General features: G+C 53.7%; 1 protein-coding gene across 5 annotated transcripts in view; it reads right to left on the reverse strand.

Annotated features, from left to right (window-relative positions):
• Window positions 1–16724, reverse strand: part of SCAF4 (SR-related CTD associated factor 4) — a 56829-nt gene that overhangs the window by 5290 nt on the left and 34815 nt on the right. For 2 of the 5 annotated variants that reach the window (XM_054713378.1, XM_054713365.1), the window contains exons 11-19: window positions 16197–16282; window positions 15513–15703; window positions 14698–14798; window positions 14147–14260; window positions 13001–13157; window positions 12028–12185; window positions 10321–10486; window positions 10151–10237; window positions 9822–9947 (exon numbers count right to left, since the gene is read on the reverse strand). In XM_054713378.1, the coding sequence (XP_054569353.1) occupies window positions 9822–9947; window positions 10151–10237; window positions 10321–10486; window positions 12028–12185; window positions 13001–13157; window positions 14147–14260; window positions 14698–14798; window positions 15513–15703; window positions 16197–16282 (1186 nt within the window). Of the gene's footprint in view, window positions 1–9821; window positions 10014–10150; window positions 10238–10320; window positions 10487–12027; window positions 12186–13000; window positions 13158–14146; window positions 14261–14697; window positions 14799–15512; window positions 15704–16196; window positions 16283–16724 lie in introns of all 5 variants that reach the window. The other 3 variants (XM_054713360.1, XM_054713350.1, XM_054713370.1) reach the window with 2 other exon arrangements.

Raw genomic sequence — 16724 nt, forward strand, 5'->3', positions numbered from 1 at the left:
CACCCCCCACACACCCAGCAGCCGTGTGCTCTGTGCCTGGAGGGACTTGCCCGCTGCAGACGGGGACGTGAACGGAGTCCTAGCGCCATCCTGGTGACAGGTCCCGCCGCGGCACGCAGGCCCTTCGCGGCTATGGCCCTTCTGTTGCCCAAATGGAAGGTTTGTGACGGCCCTGCATCGCTCAAGTCTGCCAGCGCCACTAACCACCTGCATCTGCTCACTCTGTGTCTGTGTCACATTTTGGTGACCTTGCGATATTTCAAACCTTCTCATGACTAATCCTGGGGACCTGTGACCCTTGATGTTACTATTATAATTGTTTTGGAGCATCCAAATAGCGCCCATTAAGAGAGTGAACAGCCTAAGCTGGTTTGGCTCAGTAGACAGGGTGTCGGCCTGCGGACTGAAGGGTCCCAGGTTCGATTCCCGGTTAGGGGACAGGCACAGGTGTGGGTTCCATCCCCAGTGGGGGGCGTGCAGGTGGCAGCTGATCATGATTCTCTCTCATCATTGATGTTTCTCTCTCCCCCTCTCCCTTCCTGTCTGAAACCAATAAAAATACATTAAAAAAAACCAGACTGAACATAACCCATACCTGTTGTGTTCTGGCTGCTCCACCGACCAGCTTCTGCCTCTCCCCTCTCCTCAGGCCTCCCTCGTCCCCGAGACCCAACCATCACCACACTGCTGCCCACGAACAGCCCTAACGGCCTCCGGAGCGGAGGGAAAGGGGAGAGTGGCACATCTCAAAGGAGAAACGGGTCAACGTCGCGAGGAAAGCGCATCAGCGCTGAGGTGGCCGTGAGCTGGGCTCTGGCAGCGAACAGGCACGCTGAGCAGGCAGAGGGCACGGCTCGAGGGCACCAAGGGGAGAAGTGAGGCAGCCACTGCCCGGCGCCCGGCGGGAGTGCTGTGGACAGAGGGCCACGCCAGCCCAGCACGCCCTGCCCCAAGCCCAGCCAGGCCCGGCCCGCGCTCTCGACACAGCAGTGGAGGCTGAGAGGCGAGGAGGCTGCAGGGAGAAGGTGCTGCTGGCGGGGCGGGGCGGGGCGGGGCAGGGGTTAAAGGTTAAGGAAAGAAGCCTCCTCCGTAAGAGAGGGCAGGTGAAGCCGCAGGTGCGGGTGGAGAGGCTGCGCGGGTCGCCCAGGAGACCCGCTAGGCGTGAAGGAAGCAGATGCCACTGCAGATGGAACCGCCTCACATTGCAAGATGCCACCTGTGACAGACCGTCACGGCTGAGTCCATGCCGGAATGCGAAGGTCAAAGGGCAGGCTGACCTGGCGGGGCCCCTGCAGCTGTGACATGGAGTTGAAGCCGATGCCCACCTACCACCTGGACCCGGGCCCTCAGGCTCCCTCACCAGCAGGACACACTGCGGACAGCTCGCCTGCTCCCACTCGGGCCTCCTGCTCAGGAGGGAGAAGCCTTTCCAAAGGCTCCGGCTCGGAGGGCGTCCCAGGATACGGCCGCTCCCGCCCGCTAACATCCGACCTGCAGCCCACGGCTCCGGAGTAGTTCCACTTTGAACTCTTACTCCTCACGAGCCACACTTGGTAGGACACAGCTGCCACAGGCGGCGACTCCTGCGACGGATCTGGGCAAGGGCCACGGAAAGCCTCTGGGAAGGACCCCGCTGCAGGTGCCGTGAGGGGCCAAGACCTCAGTGAGACGTGACTGCAGCGTGGGGGGACAGGGAGAGGGACCCAGAATCCGAAGTGGAGCCGGAGCCCGGACTGACGGCTGCACGCACCACGGGACGGAGCAGCAGCAAAGAAAGGGCGTCCGAGATGGAAGGACGCCAGCGGGGGCGCCGAGAAGACGGTCGGTGGCTGATGAGGCACACTCCCCTGTCCCCTGTCGTCCTAAGAAACTGCCACGGGGCCAGCTGCCATACCTCCGAGGCGAGACCCTCCCCCGGCCCCCTGCAGCCGCACAGCGGGCTGTTGGACAGACGGCGATGCCTGGCCCTACAGGGCGGGTGCGTCCCTGCGGACAGAAAGCTGCGCTCAGGCGCCCACAGCAGTGTGTCTGCCACCAAACCCACAGCATCTCCGGGCACCCAGCTTCCCGGTTATAACCAAGTCACATTCCGTTCTAGGGACACCCGCCTTCTGTCCCAGCTGGTTTATCGTTAAAAACACAGACTACAGGAAAGACTTTACCCCCACCGACCCCCTGCACCGTCCCCAGCACCTCCCGCCGGGGGCACGCCCTCTCCTCACACCCGAGTCCCACCCTCTCCCCAAGGGTTTCCCTCGTGCACCAAACTGTCCCTCTCCCGGTTTCCCAGCCACACGGACCAAGTCCACCACCTCTCAGACAGAAAACCAAACCACCTCCCTGGCTTTGCTTCTCCTCTCGGCCACGCCCGTCTACTAGTCCCATGTAGCCAGGCCCGTGGACAGAAAACCTCAGGCCCCACCACCGCACGCGTCTCCCATCCCGCGCTCCCCTGGCCTCGCTGTCACTGGGCGCCGGGACCGGCACTCCGGGGAACCCATTCCGGTCGCCCACACGCATTCCGCTGACACAGCTGTCAAGTCACCCTTTGGCCCGAGAGCGGAGCTCTCCCTCCGACCCAGGGGCTCCCTGCTTGGTCCCAGAGCACCGCCCGCCCCTGGCCCCTCCCCACGGCCGAGCCCGGGTCCTGCCTGGACAGACACCGCCTCCAACCGAGCTCTGCCTGAGAGCTGTGACTGGGGACGGCCCCTTCTCTGTATGCCTCAGTTTCCCCATCTGTAAAGTGGGACCGCTGGTCTCCTGCACAGAGGGGGGTGGGGGGGGGTAAGGCTTACATGGCTGATCGACACACGCTCCTGGCGAGTTCCCAGCATGCACGTACCCGTTAGTGCTCAGGGTTCAACTGCGCAGTGCTGGCTCCCCGCCCCGAGCCCCGAGCCCCTCCCTCCTCAGTGACCTCGCAGGCAGGCTGTGCTGACAGGGGATTACAGGGCTCCCTCGGCATGTGCCCGAGCACCAAAGTCAGAGCCCCGGCACCGTAACCTGCTACCCCCCGACACCCACTGCTCCCCGGAGTGGCAACGACACCCCACCAGCTCCTCAGCCAGGACCTCGGTGACTCCTTTCTCCCGCGCCCGTATTTCCGTTACAAGCAATTCTGAGGCCCCATCTTCAAGGTAAACTCAGAACCCAGCACCCACTGCCTCACGCGCCCCAGTGAGTCCCCACCTCTTGGACTACAGCGCATTCAAACCACCTCTTCCACGCTCCCCACTCGTCCGCCTGTTTCCACGTGAAGCCATGGGAACCCTTACAACGTCAATGGGACGACGACCCTCGTTCAAACCCTAGACTTCCCTCAGCCAGGTCCTCGGCCACTTTCCTCAACTCAGTGCCCGCGGCTCCCCGTCCCGCCCCCGCGGCCCCTCAGACGAGCCGTTCCTTCTCATCAGGCGGGGCCCTCAGCTGTTCCTCCACCGGACACCCTTCGTGCTCCGCAGGCCGTCCCCGTCCCCTCTCCACCCTGTGGACACAGCGCACCCCAGGGGACACTCCCGCCCTACAGTCACCCACGTCCCTCCGGGACCACGGGCTCCAGGGAGGCGGCCGGGCGGGCTCCCGACAGGTGCTGAAGGTATGCGCTGGGGGCGCACGGGGACGCTGGTGGCGGAGGCAACGGCCCAGCTTGAGGAGAAGCCACCCGAGGGCCAGGCCTCGCCCCGGGCAGCGAGGCTCCCCCACGGCCCCTGGCTGGGCCCGGCCGCCCTACCTGTGCTGAGTGGATCCAACAGAACGGCACCGTGGCGGTTTGCACGAACCTCACACAAAATTTCCCGCTCCCAGGGGAACATCACCCCCCGCCCCCGCTCTCCCCCCGCGGCCCCGAGACCCCGGTGGGGCCATGTATTCATGGTGTTCTTCCCTCCGTACTTGAGGAGACGAAACAGTACAGCCCACAGGGCGCCTTCTCTTGCCTGGTTCCCCAATCAATGGTTTAAGGGTTAATTACTTTGTTTCCTGTGGAAGGCACAGAGAGCAAGGAGCCAAGCTGTAAAGCCTTAAAGCACATTGAGGTTACACAGTCCTCGGGTTATGTCGGACTCGACCTACGTCGTTTCCTGGTTACGTCGCCATCTCCATTTATTAAAAAAAAAGTTCCGTCATTTCGACGTCTGTACATACGTGCTTTATGTTTTTTATTATTTATTTACCACAAGTGAAGGTCAGGAATTGTTCTCTCTCTCTTACATTGTTTTTACTGTTTCACTCATTGCTGCTGTGTCTGTGCTCCATGTGAGTGACGTAGGTGCTTATGTAGGTGGGTTCCGACTGACAGCGAAAATCGCGTTACGTCGCCCTGACCGGTGTGGCTCAGTGGATAGAGCGTCGGCCTGCGGACTGAAGGGTCCCAGGTTCGATTCCGGTCAAGGGCATGTACCGTAGTTGCGGGCACATCCCCAGTGGGGGTGTGCAGGAGGCAGCTGATCGATGTTTCTACCTCTCTATCCCTCTCCCTTCCTCTCTGTAGAAAATCAGTAAAATACATTAAAAAAAAAAAAAAAAGAAAAGAAAATCGCATTACATCGCCGTAGGAATGGATCTCCAACGTAACCCAAGGACCTACTGTATATGAGATTATTATTTAGATCGTGCTTAGAATGTTGGATTTTTAAGAGAAATTTCAGTTTCAACAATTATAATGCGGTATACTGAGATCTATTTTTAGCAGAAGGTACACTTTGATAAAATCTAATGCATGAGAAGCAGAATGTCAAATAAAGAGAAATCAGAGACCATTATCACTTTAAAATGACTTGGTTTTTGTACAAAATAATGTGCACTCGGTTTTGTCCCATCATTTCCATTTACTCGGTCGCTTCCTGGAATTGCAGTTCGTATAGAGCAGTCATCGCTGTTTAGCCACGACCAGCAAAGCATCACAGCTGTGACTTCAAGTTAGGAGCTGCGCTGCCAGAACCAAGAAGTCTGAAGTGTAGGGTGGGGGTGGGGGCAATGGTAAGATATGTACACATATAATACCTTAATAATAATAAAAAAGAAGTCTGAAGTGCAGTTCCCCCACCACTGAAGATCACTGTCACTGTCAGCGGAGAACAAGTCTTACCTGAAGTTCTTCACAGCAACACCTGTCTAACCCGACCGCCCAGCCCCGAGCGCCTGCCCCTCCCCCTTCCGCAGGCCCCAGGCCTGTTCCAGAGGTGAACTGGGGGCGCAGGGCACATGCAGGCAGCCAGGCCACGTGAGGGGCAGCTTCTCAGTGTTTGCACAAGACGCCCCCCCCCCCCCCCCGGTTTGTTTTGTTTGAAGTGCTTCACCTGATGAGGAAATGCCGTGTATTCGTGCATAAACCCCTGTCCAGGCCGCCGGGCGGAGGACCTGCTGTTAACTGCCTGTGAGGACGTCCACACCGTGTGCACTTCCCACCTCCCGCCGAGAGGAACGTGCTGCGTCCTTCAAAAGCTCCCAAAGGAAAGCCGCCCTCTAGGATCCCAACGGGCTTTTGTTGGTACCAAACCCAACACCTGGCAGGTCCTCTAGCTTACAATTTAACAGAACCAAACATCACAGCAAAATTCCCAAGAGTCAATAGTAAAATGCAAAAGTTATATTTAGAAAATTCAATGTTATCATTAAAAAGACTTTCTGGGGTCGTCCTCACTTCCTTTGAAAGTTACTCACAGTAGCACATGGTGCTCTAATGCTCTGATTTAAAAACTAGTAACTATAAAAAAAAAACTAGTCCTGGGCACAGAAATCCAAGTAAAATCACTACAAATCAAATACCAATTTTAAAGTTAGCTCCAGAAGTCAGTGGTAGTTATTTACCTTCGAGGCAGTTTTAAGAAGTATCAGAGGCTGCGATAAAGCAAAGCCAGCGGTTCAATGTGACAACCCGCAGACCAACGCTGCCCACGTGACTCCTCCGTGTCCGCACGGGGACAGCAGCCCCGTGCGCAGTGCGCCCGGCGAGGCCCGCGAGCCTGACGATCGGGCCGCGGGCTGCAGCCGCCCCTCTGCCCCGTTTAAGCCTGAGGTAACGAAACGATGGGCGAGGAGGACGCGGTCCCACAAATACCCAACGCTTAGGGTTAGGGCCACCACCGCCACAGCAGGGGAACGAAGGGGGGGAGACTCTGTGTTAATCATTAAATGCACTTGGCAAGAGGCTTTAATTTTCCACAAAAGGAATGAGTCACCTTAAGAGTAATTTTTCCTTGAAAAGACCTTTTAGACATATTAGTACCAGTAGAGATATGTAACACACAAACTTTTTTTCATATTTTTTATTGTTTGGAACACCATAGTAGCCCACATTTCACATTTACAGTGAACGTTTTAATGAAATGTGCTGTACACAATGTTGTAGATACAGGTCATACAGAGCAAACATTGGCACTTACACAGCAAAGAGAATGACTCCATTGCCACCCTCCTTCACCTCCCCCTGACGGCCAGCACGCCAGGCTCGGCCTCGGCTCTCACTGACCAGCTGTTCTGGCTGCCAGGAACCGTGAGGACGGAGAATGAATGTCTTTCCGTCAGTCACAATGAATTATTGTTACTGTGGACCAAATACTTTTATATTTCCAGATTGCCAGTTACTAAAAAATTCAGACTCTTAAAAGATGGAGGTTCAGTTCTCCACCATGTGGCCCTGTGGGCACCCCCCACCCCCCGAAGCAGGCAGCCACGGTCCCAAACCAGCACCACGCGTAAGTCTGATGATCAGAATCCTTCAAGTCAAACCACCCGTAAAGCACACCACTGCCTCCCGCCAGCCCACCAGGCCCAGCACAGACCGGGGAGACCTGCCGACCATGTGCCTGGCCCTGCTGCTCACAAGTACTGCTGCGCTGCTTCAGAAACTAAGATCCTGGTCAGTTACGTCTCTCAATGACACATTCACAGTACAAGTGAGTGTCATTACTGGGAAGAATACGAGGATCAGCGGTGCTACAACCCCCCCCAACACACTTCCTCCGTGAGCCAGCTGCCGGACGGCAACGCTGTGCGCGGGCACTGGCATCTGGCCTAGTCCACCTGCAATCACCTGAGGCAACCGAGACAAGACACATGCCCATCCCCCCAAAGTGTGTTCCCTCTGTCCGCTAGAAATGCAGCCGTTACAGTCACAGGAAAGAGGAAGACTTAGGGCTGCTCAGTATTGCCCACGCCCCCCGCACTCCCCCGCCTGTGTTAGTGGTTTTACGTACATTCACCCCCAGTCATCACAGCACGCGGCAAGTCGCTTTTCTTGTCCTTTCCCTGCAGGAACGAAAGTCAGCACCCCGACTTATCCTGGGTACGTCTCTGGCCCAGCACCTACTTCTGTCCATTCCCACGAAGGAACGGGAGCGCACAGAGGACCGCGCAGCACCCGGAGTTCCGCGTCCACCTTCGGGCAAGACCAGCCGTGCCCGCCGCGGCCCCGCACCCGCGGACCTGCCTGCCTCTAGCACAGGGCGGCGCGGGCTAGTCGTTAGGGGAACTCCCGAGTCCCATCCTCTGGAAGGTCACCCTCACGGGACGTCTTTCGGAGCCTTCCGGTCGCAGGGACATGGAAGGCTTTCCTTCTGATTGAAACTGCATTTTAGTAAAAACTACTTATTTTAACAAGTTTTCATTTTTATGTCAAATTTTAACCTTTCCAGATTTGGAATCGTCTTCGATGTCTACACCAGGCGTCCTCAAACTACGGCCCGCGGGCCACATGCGGGTGTTTCTGCCGTTTTGTTTTTTTACTTCAAAATAAGGTATGTGCGGTGTGCATAGGAATCTGTTCACAGTGTTTTTTAAACTACAGTCTGGCCCTCCACGGTCTGAGGGACAGTGACCTGGCCCCGTTTAAAACGTCTGAGGATCCCGGTCTAGACTGTGTTTTAAAAGTTACCAGGATCACATGGGTCAAGTGCAAGCAGCAGGGCACTGAAGACCGCCCCCCCCCCCCGCTGAGGTGACCAAGGTCCCCCTCAGAGCTCCGGTTCCAGTGGGGACGCGGCGGCGGAGGGGAGAATGAACAGGTGGACATCCAGACAGGCATGTCCGGTAACAATAAACCCTAAGAAATTTGTTTTTCTAGCAATGCTTAGCTTACCAAGTTTATTTTTCAAGTGCACCAACTTTCGATGTGTGTTGTCTCACGTGCTGGGTGCAGTTTAAATTACACACTTTAGATGCGATAAGGGATCTTTTAAATCCTCACTGAGGGTGTTTTCCCGTTGGGTTTTAGGGAGCGGGAGGGAGAGGGGAAGACAGAAACATTGATGTGAGAGAAGCCTGCAATCGAGGTACATGCCCCAGACTGGAATCGAACCCGGGACCCTTTGGTCCACAGGCTGATGCCCTCCTCTGAGCCAAACCGCCGGCAAGAGCAGAATCTTCACGACCTGACGTGAGGCCAGAGGCAGGCCCCTGAGGCTCCAAGGGCGTTGGGAAGTGAGAGAACGGCATCTTCTCGCTTAGTCAGTGACCTCCTGAAGCCCAGAGGGAAGGTGTGAATGCACACCTGCTTCTGCAAATGGCCTCAGGTGCCTAGAACATTCCATCTCATACGGAATTCACAACAGGAGAGTGGGGGGCAAGAAAGGGTTGATGGGAAAAGTCTATCCAACTCAGGTTCTGTGGTTCTTGTGAGCCATCTTATCACAAACATGAAGACAGACAGACAGACAGAACTGAGAGGCACAGATGTCAATTTCCCAGCTGCCAGTCCAACGTTCCTCCTACCATATGGCTTCCAGGACACAGGCCTCTTGAGCAATCCCCTCCTTAAACCAGTCCTTTGCCACCACGATGATGACTACTGCTACGTTATCTGCGACACATTTTGATCCCACCTCCTCTCACTATTGCTGAGCCTGTGTGCTAAGGGAAACCAAAGTCAAGTTTATCATCAGCCAAAACCCAGTCTGGGAGAGGCCAGAGGAGGGCGAGCCGTTGGAAAAGAAAGTGGTTTTAATGTAAGTGCAGTACAGGCACCAAGTACAAGTTCCCAGCAGTCCTGACAGGTGCAGGCGCAAAGGAAAAGTCCTGCAGCGCAAACCGTCCTGCAGCCCCACCGCCAGAGGGCCAGTGCGCCCCTCCGAAAGGCGGAGATGGACGCAAACGTGCGGACCCCCCCCCCCCCCCCGAGAACACAGGGCTCGCGGGCTGGACCCGGAGGACGGAGTGGCCGCCCCCGGAGAGTCGGGTTAACTGTACTTGGCAGGACCACTGCCAGGGCAGCAGTGTCTTCCTTAGAAGAGGGCCGTCTGACAAGGACACGACGTGCCCATCTGTAACTCGAGGAAGCAAGCCAAGGCCTCCCAGCTGGCAGTGTAAGCCTCCTCCTCAACCAGGGGTCCCGCTGTCAGCGAGCCCAGAGGACGTGGCAGGAGGGAACGGAGGGGCCTGCCACGCAGGCAGCAGGGCACTCACTGCCACGCATCGCAGACCATTCTCTTAGCCCACAAAGGAGGACACCAAGCCCAGGGTTTTTACAGATACGAAGACTGGTCCAGACGGGGAAACCTGCGCTGTCAGAGAAATGTTCTCTCGTAAAGCTAGGACACCGGGGGCTACGCCAGTCTTGGACTTTTACCAAGTCCTCTTCCCAGAGATCAATCACTCCGATACCAGAGTAAGAGGTGCAGCCCCAAACGTCCGTCCAGGACAGACAGACAGAGTTCCCCAGGAGGCTGTCTCCGGACAACTCGGTGAAGACCAGAGCACACCTTCACCTAAGAGGGAGCTCCTCCTCCAAGCGAACAGCCTCAGAGGTTTTACCAAAATTACCAGTTTAAAAACCACAAAAAACAACAGGAGAGGAATGAAAACGGATGATAGGAAAAGGCACTTACCCAGAAGTGACACAGGCTGGGTGACCGGAGGGGTGGGCAGACTCGTGGGCGCGGCGGGCGGTGCGGCAGAGCCATACATTTTCACACTGTCACCAGACTCGGCGTTTCCTCTAGCCCCCGACACCACTGTTGGAATGGGATTTCCAATAGGTAAGTCTTTGGTAGGGTCTTCACTTATACCAGCGATAGTGGCTAAGGAACACAATCACATCAACATGTGAAGCTGAGGAACTAATCCTCTCCCGGCCACACTCTGGACCTAGTACTAACCCGCTCGCCCTCCGCTCCCGCCTCCACGGAGAACTGAACACCAAGGAAAGCGTGCTTACAGTTTGGGATGCTTATCGGCGGAGTGTGCGGAGGAGGGATGGACACTGGCGGAGTTATAGGAGGTGGGGGTCCGGGAGGAAGGAAACCTGGGACGAGAAAAACAGTCACTTACGCTGCATCACTTCAGCTCAGACTCAAAAACAACGTCTTCGCAAACCACGTGGTGTACCTGGTGGCAAATGCATCGGGTTGAATCCTGGGCGTAAAAAGGGTGGAGGAGGCGGCGGCGGAGGAACGCCAGGACCGAAGCCCGGCGGCGGAATTCCCAGAGGCGGCGTGAAAGCGGGCGGCTGGAGCGCACCGACCACAGGAGGCCCCGGCTGATGGGGGGGGACCTGGGGCGGAAGGAAGAAAAATGAAGCCCACCTCTAGCCATTCTCCCACCGGCACAGTGAGCAGAGACAGCGGAAGTATCTTGTTGGAAAAACAGACGTTTCCAAATCTGTTCTTCCTCTGTGACTAACTTAGAAAACAGGTGGCGATCTGCACCTGCCCCGAGGACAGAAACCCAGTGTGCCCTCTGCTTTATGACCGCAGATCCACACGGCCTCCCAGCGCCGGCTGGCGACCCGGCAGCATCTGCCCCACGCAAACGAGGTCCCATGACCCGCCAGGAAGTCTGAGACTATAACCTAAGAAAGGCCACCCCACTGACCCACAGGGTCTGACCGCAGTCAAACTGCTGGGCCAGCTCTCGGACCTGAGCAAGCGTCCACTCTCTAGACCTCAGTTTATTTACCTGTGAAATGGAAAAGTGCCAACCTCAATGATCATGGGGATTAAAGAGTTATAATACATGTTAAGTGCTAGTGCCTGGCACTTAATAAACACCCAACAAATAAATACTTGCTATTGTTTAAAAAAAGTATGAATGATTTTAACGAACAAGTCAGGTTTCTTAAATGAATGCTGACATACTTGTCTCTTATTTGAAATGGACACTGAAGGGCATACCTGAATGGTCGACTACCGAGCGACCACTTAGAAGTCCCTGTGTAAACTGTCACAGCAAAGCAAGAGGCGAGGAGCCCCGCTTTGTTAGTGCGGATTTACCTGGGGCTCAATGTAAGAACAGAAAGGAAGGCACTGAAAGACAAGAAAATCTAGCAGGTAATATGGAAACCGTGGGTCAACTACTGATAATTTAACCCAAAAGGTTTTTGACTGAGATGAGGTCATAGGAAACCCGCCGAGCATTGGACATGCCTCACTGAACCCTCAAACCAGTCCCACAGAGCAAGGCCAGCGGCAGAGCCAGGAGACGGCACCTGCAGATTTCACAGGAAGGGTGGGTGCTTGGGGCTCGGCTACTGCCCACGGTTAACGGGGTTGGGGTTGAAGCTCTGATCTACCAGAACCCAGCCCTCCTCTGAAGTAACAGGACAGCAAAGACTCTCTAAGAATATACCTTCATGTTAAATGGCACTCAGTTTATTTTTAAAAAAATTCATGATAGCACCACCCAAACCAAAGATTTAGAAACATCTTTCCCTCGAAACAGCTGCTTGTCGGGTATGAATCCAGCTCTCTCAGAGCCCAAGTCCATGAAGAACAAAGATCTGATATGAAAATAAGGTGACAGTAAAAGAGTAGAAGAAACGAACAGGTTTGCATCTCAGGTTTGACACATCCTAGTGTAAGATATTCTGTAATCTAGACAGATGTAAGGCAACATGAATGCATCCTGGTTTCATGAACATTACTTAAAAAGGTGTCACAGAGCTTACAAGCAACAGGCTGGACATATCAAAATATGACCAATCACCCACGTTTACGACTCGGGTCTCTGACTATGAATGCAGACACACAGCTACGTAAGGCCTGGAAAGGCGTATTTCAGAAACGTGCGAGCTGAAAGAACGCCCGAGGCTCTCACCTGTGGGGGAGGTACTGTGATGGGTGCGGGCACGGGAATGGGAGGGACAGGCACAGGCAAAGGCTTGGGTACGGGTGACACTGGTTCTGCATGGGAGCTTTCTGCCCCTCCGTTCTGAGCAACTTCGTTCTCATGCTTCTTGGTAATGCCTTTCCACTCTGCGGGAATTACAGAAATTTAACAATAGCAGCTTACATGTTAGGTTAAAACTTTAAATCCAGAAGTAATTTTTGAAATGTTGATTATAATAAAAATAAAAACACCCCAGAGGTCTAATTATTAAGGAACTGCCCATGCTAACCTTACAAATAGTATTTAAATGAGCAACTGCACAAAGCAAGTGCTCACCGTGTGCCAGGCACTGCATGCACACTACACCAGCAGGCTAATTCTCAGCACCGCCTGCAAGTAGTTCTGTTATGACGACTCCCACATTAGGGGAAAACAGACAACCTGTCCCAGGGCCCGTACCGAAGCAAGCGGCAGAGCTGCCGTTCCCGGACACATCTGGCCTCGTCTATGTTCTTGTTTGGACAAAGGAACAGGGAGGGAGGAGCCTCCCAGAATGCCGGGCACACAGCAGACCCCGGTCCCCGTGGCCCCCGACACGGCTGTGAGTGTAAGTGAAGGCATCGAGCACCGTGCAGGGAGGAGGGGCCTGGGAGCAGTCAGCCCGGCACCGACCGCCTCCGGTGGCCCTCCAGCCACAGCTCCCGCTGCACACTTCCCCCACCAGCCACTCCCCGTGCCACGCCAGCCTGTGCTCCTCGCTGCTCCTGCATCAGCTCTGGTCCCTCTCCAGGTCATGCCCAGAGCTGCTGCACTTTCCCCTGCAGTCCCACTTTCAGTCTGGCATCTCTAATAGTCCTGACCACAGACAACGGCACCTCCTTGCCATACACACTTACGTCCCACGACGTCTCTGGACACTCACACATTTTCAAAGAAATTACGCCAGCCAGCGCCGCGTTACCTGGGTTAAGCGTGTCGCTGTCCAACATGCCTCCTTCACAAAAGCTCTCCAGCTCCTCAGGCTTGACTTTGTCCCAAGGAACGTAAGTCACACCCAGCTCCACGTCCCAGTACTGCTTGTAGTCGGCCTTGATGCCTTTGTTTAAGGCCCAGGCAATCTGTCTCACCGTTAATTAGAGAGAGAGAGAAAGGGAGAAAGAGAACGGCCTAAGTTTCGAGAGTTCGGTTCCCGCCATTCCACTCACTCAGACTTGGGCAGCAGGGGCAGCTGGACTCGCTGTCCTGGGCCTTATCTGCCGCCAGGAAATCGGTGCCCCTTTGTCTCACTCTGTCTTACAATGGGAATTTAACTGGCACCACCTCCTTACCCACTTCCTCCAAGCACCCCCTAACCCAGTCAGCATAAAACTTAGAGAAAAGACAAATGTCTATCAGGGCAATTGCCAGGTTCCCTGGAAGACCCAGCACAGGGGACCTCTTTCGAAAGCCAGGGACGTTGGCATTACCCAGCACAGACAAAGCCATTCTGCGGCCCCACCCGGGGCAGGGTGATGACCCAGGAAACACTGCCGTGGCCCTCGGGGAAGAAGACCCATCATCTCCATCTTTTCTCCGGGCTTCGCTGAATATTCCCCATAGTGAATTCCAAGATGAAATGACAAACTTTAAATCCAAAATTTTTGAAACAACAAGATAAAATATTTTACTAAATATTATATTTAAGCCAGCCAGTGTTGCTCAGTGGTTGAGCGTCGACCTATGAACCAGGAGATCATGGTTTGATTCCCGGTCAGGGCACATGGCCCGGATTGTGGGCTCGATCCACAATCAGTGGGGGGTGTGTAGGAGGCAGCCCATCAAGGATTCTCTCTCATCATTGATGTTTCTATCTCTCTAGCCTTCTCCCTTTCTCTCTGAAATCAATAAAAATGTATTTAAAAATAAAAATAAATATTATATTTAAGGCACCAATACCTTGAAGGCCTGTTCTATCTACATTAAAAAAAATAAGTAGAAATTCTACCATGAACCTAACATTTAAAATTTGGTAACCTTAACAGGTAACCTTTTTTCAAAAGATGCATATGAACTATGCTTATGCCCAGAAGTACAGTTTAAGAAATGAAGCCTCAGGTAGAACATGTACCTTTATGGACTTCTGGTTCACTTTATAGTTTCCGCGGCTCAGCTTCTGCAGGGCCCGGTAAGCGTCTTGCCGATGAACCATAACAATATAGGCACAGCCTCTGGGAGGAATCATCTGCTCCAGAACATTTCCGTATTAGAAAACATGGTCACAACATCAAAGAACAAGATATAAGTCACCCGTTCCAACAACCCCAACCATACCCATCTCCCCAGTCAAGCCCGCGCTCCATCGCCCGAGATTAAATACCTCGTAAACTGGCAATCTAAGTTTGGTCTCAATTGCCAGTTATTAACGAGCCTGCAGTCCCCTAAGCTTTATTACATAAAGACTTTTCTAGAAAAAGGTTTTAAACTTGGTTATTAAAGATACATGATTAGAAGCAGAGAATGCTAAACACGGACTCAGAACCCCTAAAACTCTGTCTACAAAACTCTGTCTGCCACACTGTCTACAAACCTGGGCAAATGTTAACTGAGGCCCCAATCCTTGGTTTTATGAATGACAATCACATCTGCCCACTGCCGTTAAGTAACTGAATAAACACTCACATTAATCGATTCAATTGGACCAAACTCTTCTAAGAGACTGGCAACGTCCTGCTGAGTCGTCCTTTTGTCCAGCTGTCCCACCCAGAGTGTAGTGCTACAAACTGAGAGTAAAACCACCGTCATCAACACGCACACCTGACAGAGACCCACACTGTACCTGACGTGAGAAAGCCACGACAGAACCAAGCACGAGTTACATCATGACACCGCAGGCTTGAGGAGGAAGTCCCATACGCTAGCACATGTAAACATTCCGGAAACTGTGGTACTGCTTCCAGAATTGAAACCAGAACAGTGCGCACACACAGCGTTAAAACACCGGCCTCGTGGACAGACCGAAGACTCGGTCCTAAGCCGGATCCCAGCCAGTGCAGTGCTTTCGTTCACCGTGTGCAGCCGCCCCCTCCACCTGCCGAGCGTGCCCAGGCAATAAGCTTTACGAGTCAGAAGTTTTACACCTGCCCCGGTCGTATCAATTACAATTCCAGATTAGCTCTGGATGTATAACACACACTGTTCAACATACTTTAAGCACACATAGAGATTCAGGAAAATAATGCAAGGTAATACCGTCTGTAAACAGGAAATCTTTAGAAAAGTAAGAGGGTATTAGTGATTCTGGGGAAACAATAAATAAAACCTTCCCATTGTGTGTGAGAGTTGGCTAGAATGTGTATTTCCCACACTCACTCCTTACTGCCGTGGCACAGCTGGCTTAGCGTGCAGAAGCAAACCCACGCGTGTACACTACACTAACGAGACATGATACAGCAGTACTTTGCTAACGCAAGAAGGCCGACTGCAAGGGGGCTTACCGCTCGCAGTCTCGGACCTGACGGGAGGAAGGCCCTTCTGCCGGCGCTCCCTCTCTTTCTCTCGGTCCCGTCTTTCTTGGGACCGAGAGCGAGGAGAATGGCGGCGTCTGTCCCGGGACCGAGATCGAGAGCGTCGATGCCGAGACCGGCGAGATCTGGAACCAGACCGAGAGCGCCTCCTCTTCGGTGACCTAATGTTTTCGGGAGGAAGAATGGACAGCACACGAAGAGAAGTTTTCAGGCATGTAAGCACGTGTGAATTTGAAAAAGACATAAAAATATAAAGCAGGTAATTCAATGTGTGAACGTGTAAGAGACCAACAGCAGGGAGAGCCTATGAAATGAATCGGGGAAGGCTGACAGCTTATGGGGTGTCTCATCGCCGCCGCCTCAGTGCTGCGCCAGCTCCACGCCTGCAGCCACAGCTGTCACCTACCTCTCGGCCAGGCCCTTCTCTGCGGCAATTACAGTGCGAGTAAGCGGAATGTGCACAGGCGCCGCGGCAGCTCCCCGGGAACACGTGTGGGTAAGACCACTGACCTCAGGACCGTTTGCAAGTACTTCTGCTCCAACTCACACATGGGCACACAGTACACCAAGTGCTAGTGATTCACCCAACTTGGAACCAATCCAACTCTATGCCTCCTGACACGTAGGACTGGAAGAACATTTTCCACAAATTACCTGGATGCTGACCTAGATCTCGACTTTCTGTTATCAGACATATGCCGCTTCACCTCTTGAATACAAGGCTGTTCTACTTTCATTTCCTTTAAAAACAAAACAAACAGCTGTCATTAAAGGAGAAAAGGGAAAATTATAAGTAAGGCACAGGACAAAACCTAAAAACGTCACATTACAACTCTTGTCCTGAAGCCGTTCTCTCTTGGTTACTTGAGACCAAATTGCTAGTTTAATGATCACTGGCCTTCAGCGGGAAAAACCTTCATACTGTTTCTAAGGCTAGAGGAAATACGCTCCTTTTGGAAATCACTTCGGGTAGGTGACATTCTGTTCTAATAAGCCATCATCAGGGACTCGGTAAGCATTCTAACTCTATCTCAATCCCCAAGAACCTTATGGAAATGGGTAGTAACATTACGCCCATTTTACAGATGACAACTGGGCACAGAGAGGCTAATGTGTGTCCAAGGCCAGTCTTCCTTCACATTCAGAGATGACAAGCAGATAGGCAGGAACCAGCACATCAGT

This window comes from Eptesicus fuscus, chromosome 3 (assembly GCF_027574615.1).
Source record: "Eptesicus fuscus isolate TK198812 chromosome 3, DD_ASM_mEF_20220401, whole genome shotgun sequence".
Classification (NCBI taxonomy): Eukaryota; Metazoa; Chordata; class Mammalia; order Chiroptera; family Vespertilionidae; genus Eptesicus; species Eptesicus fuscus.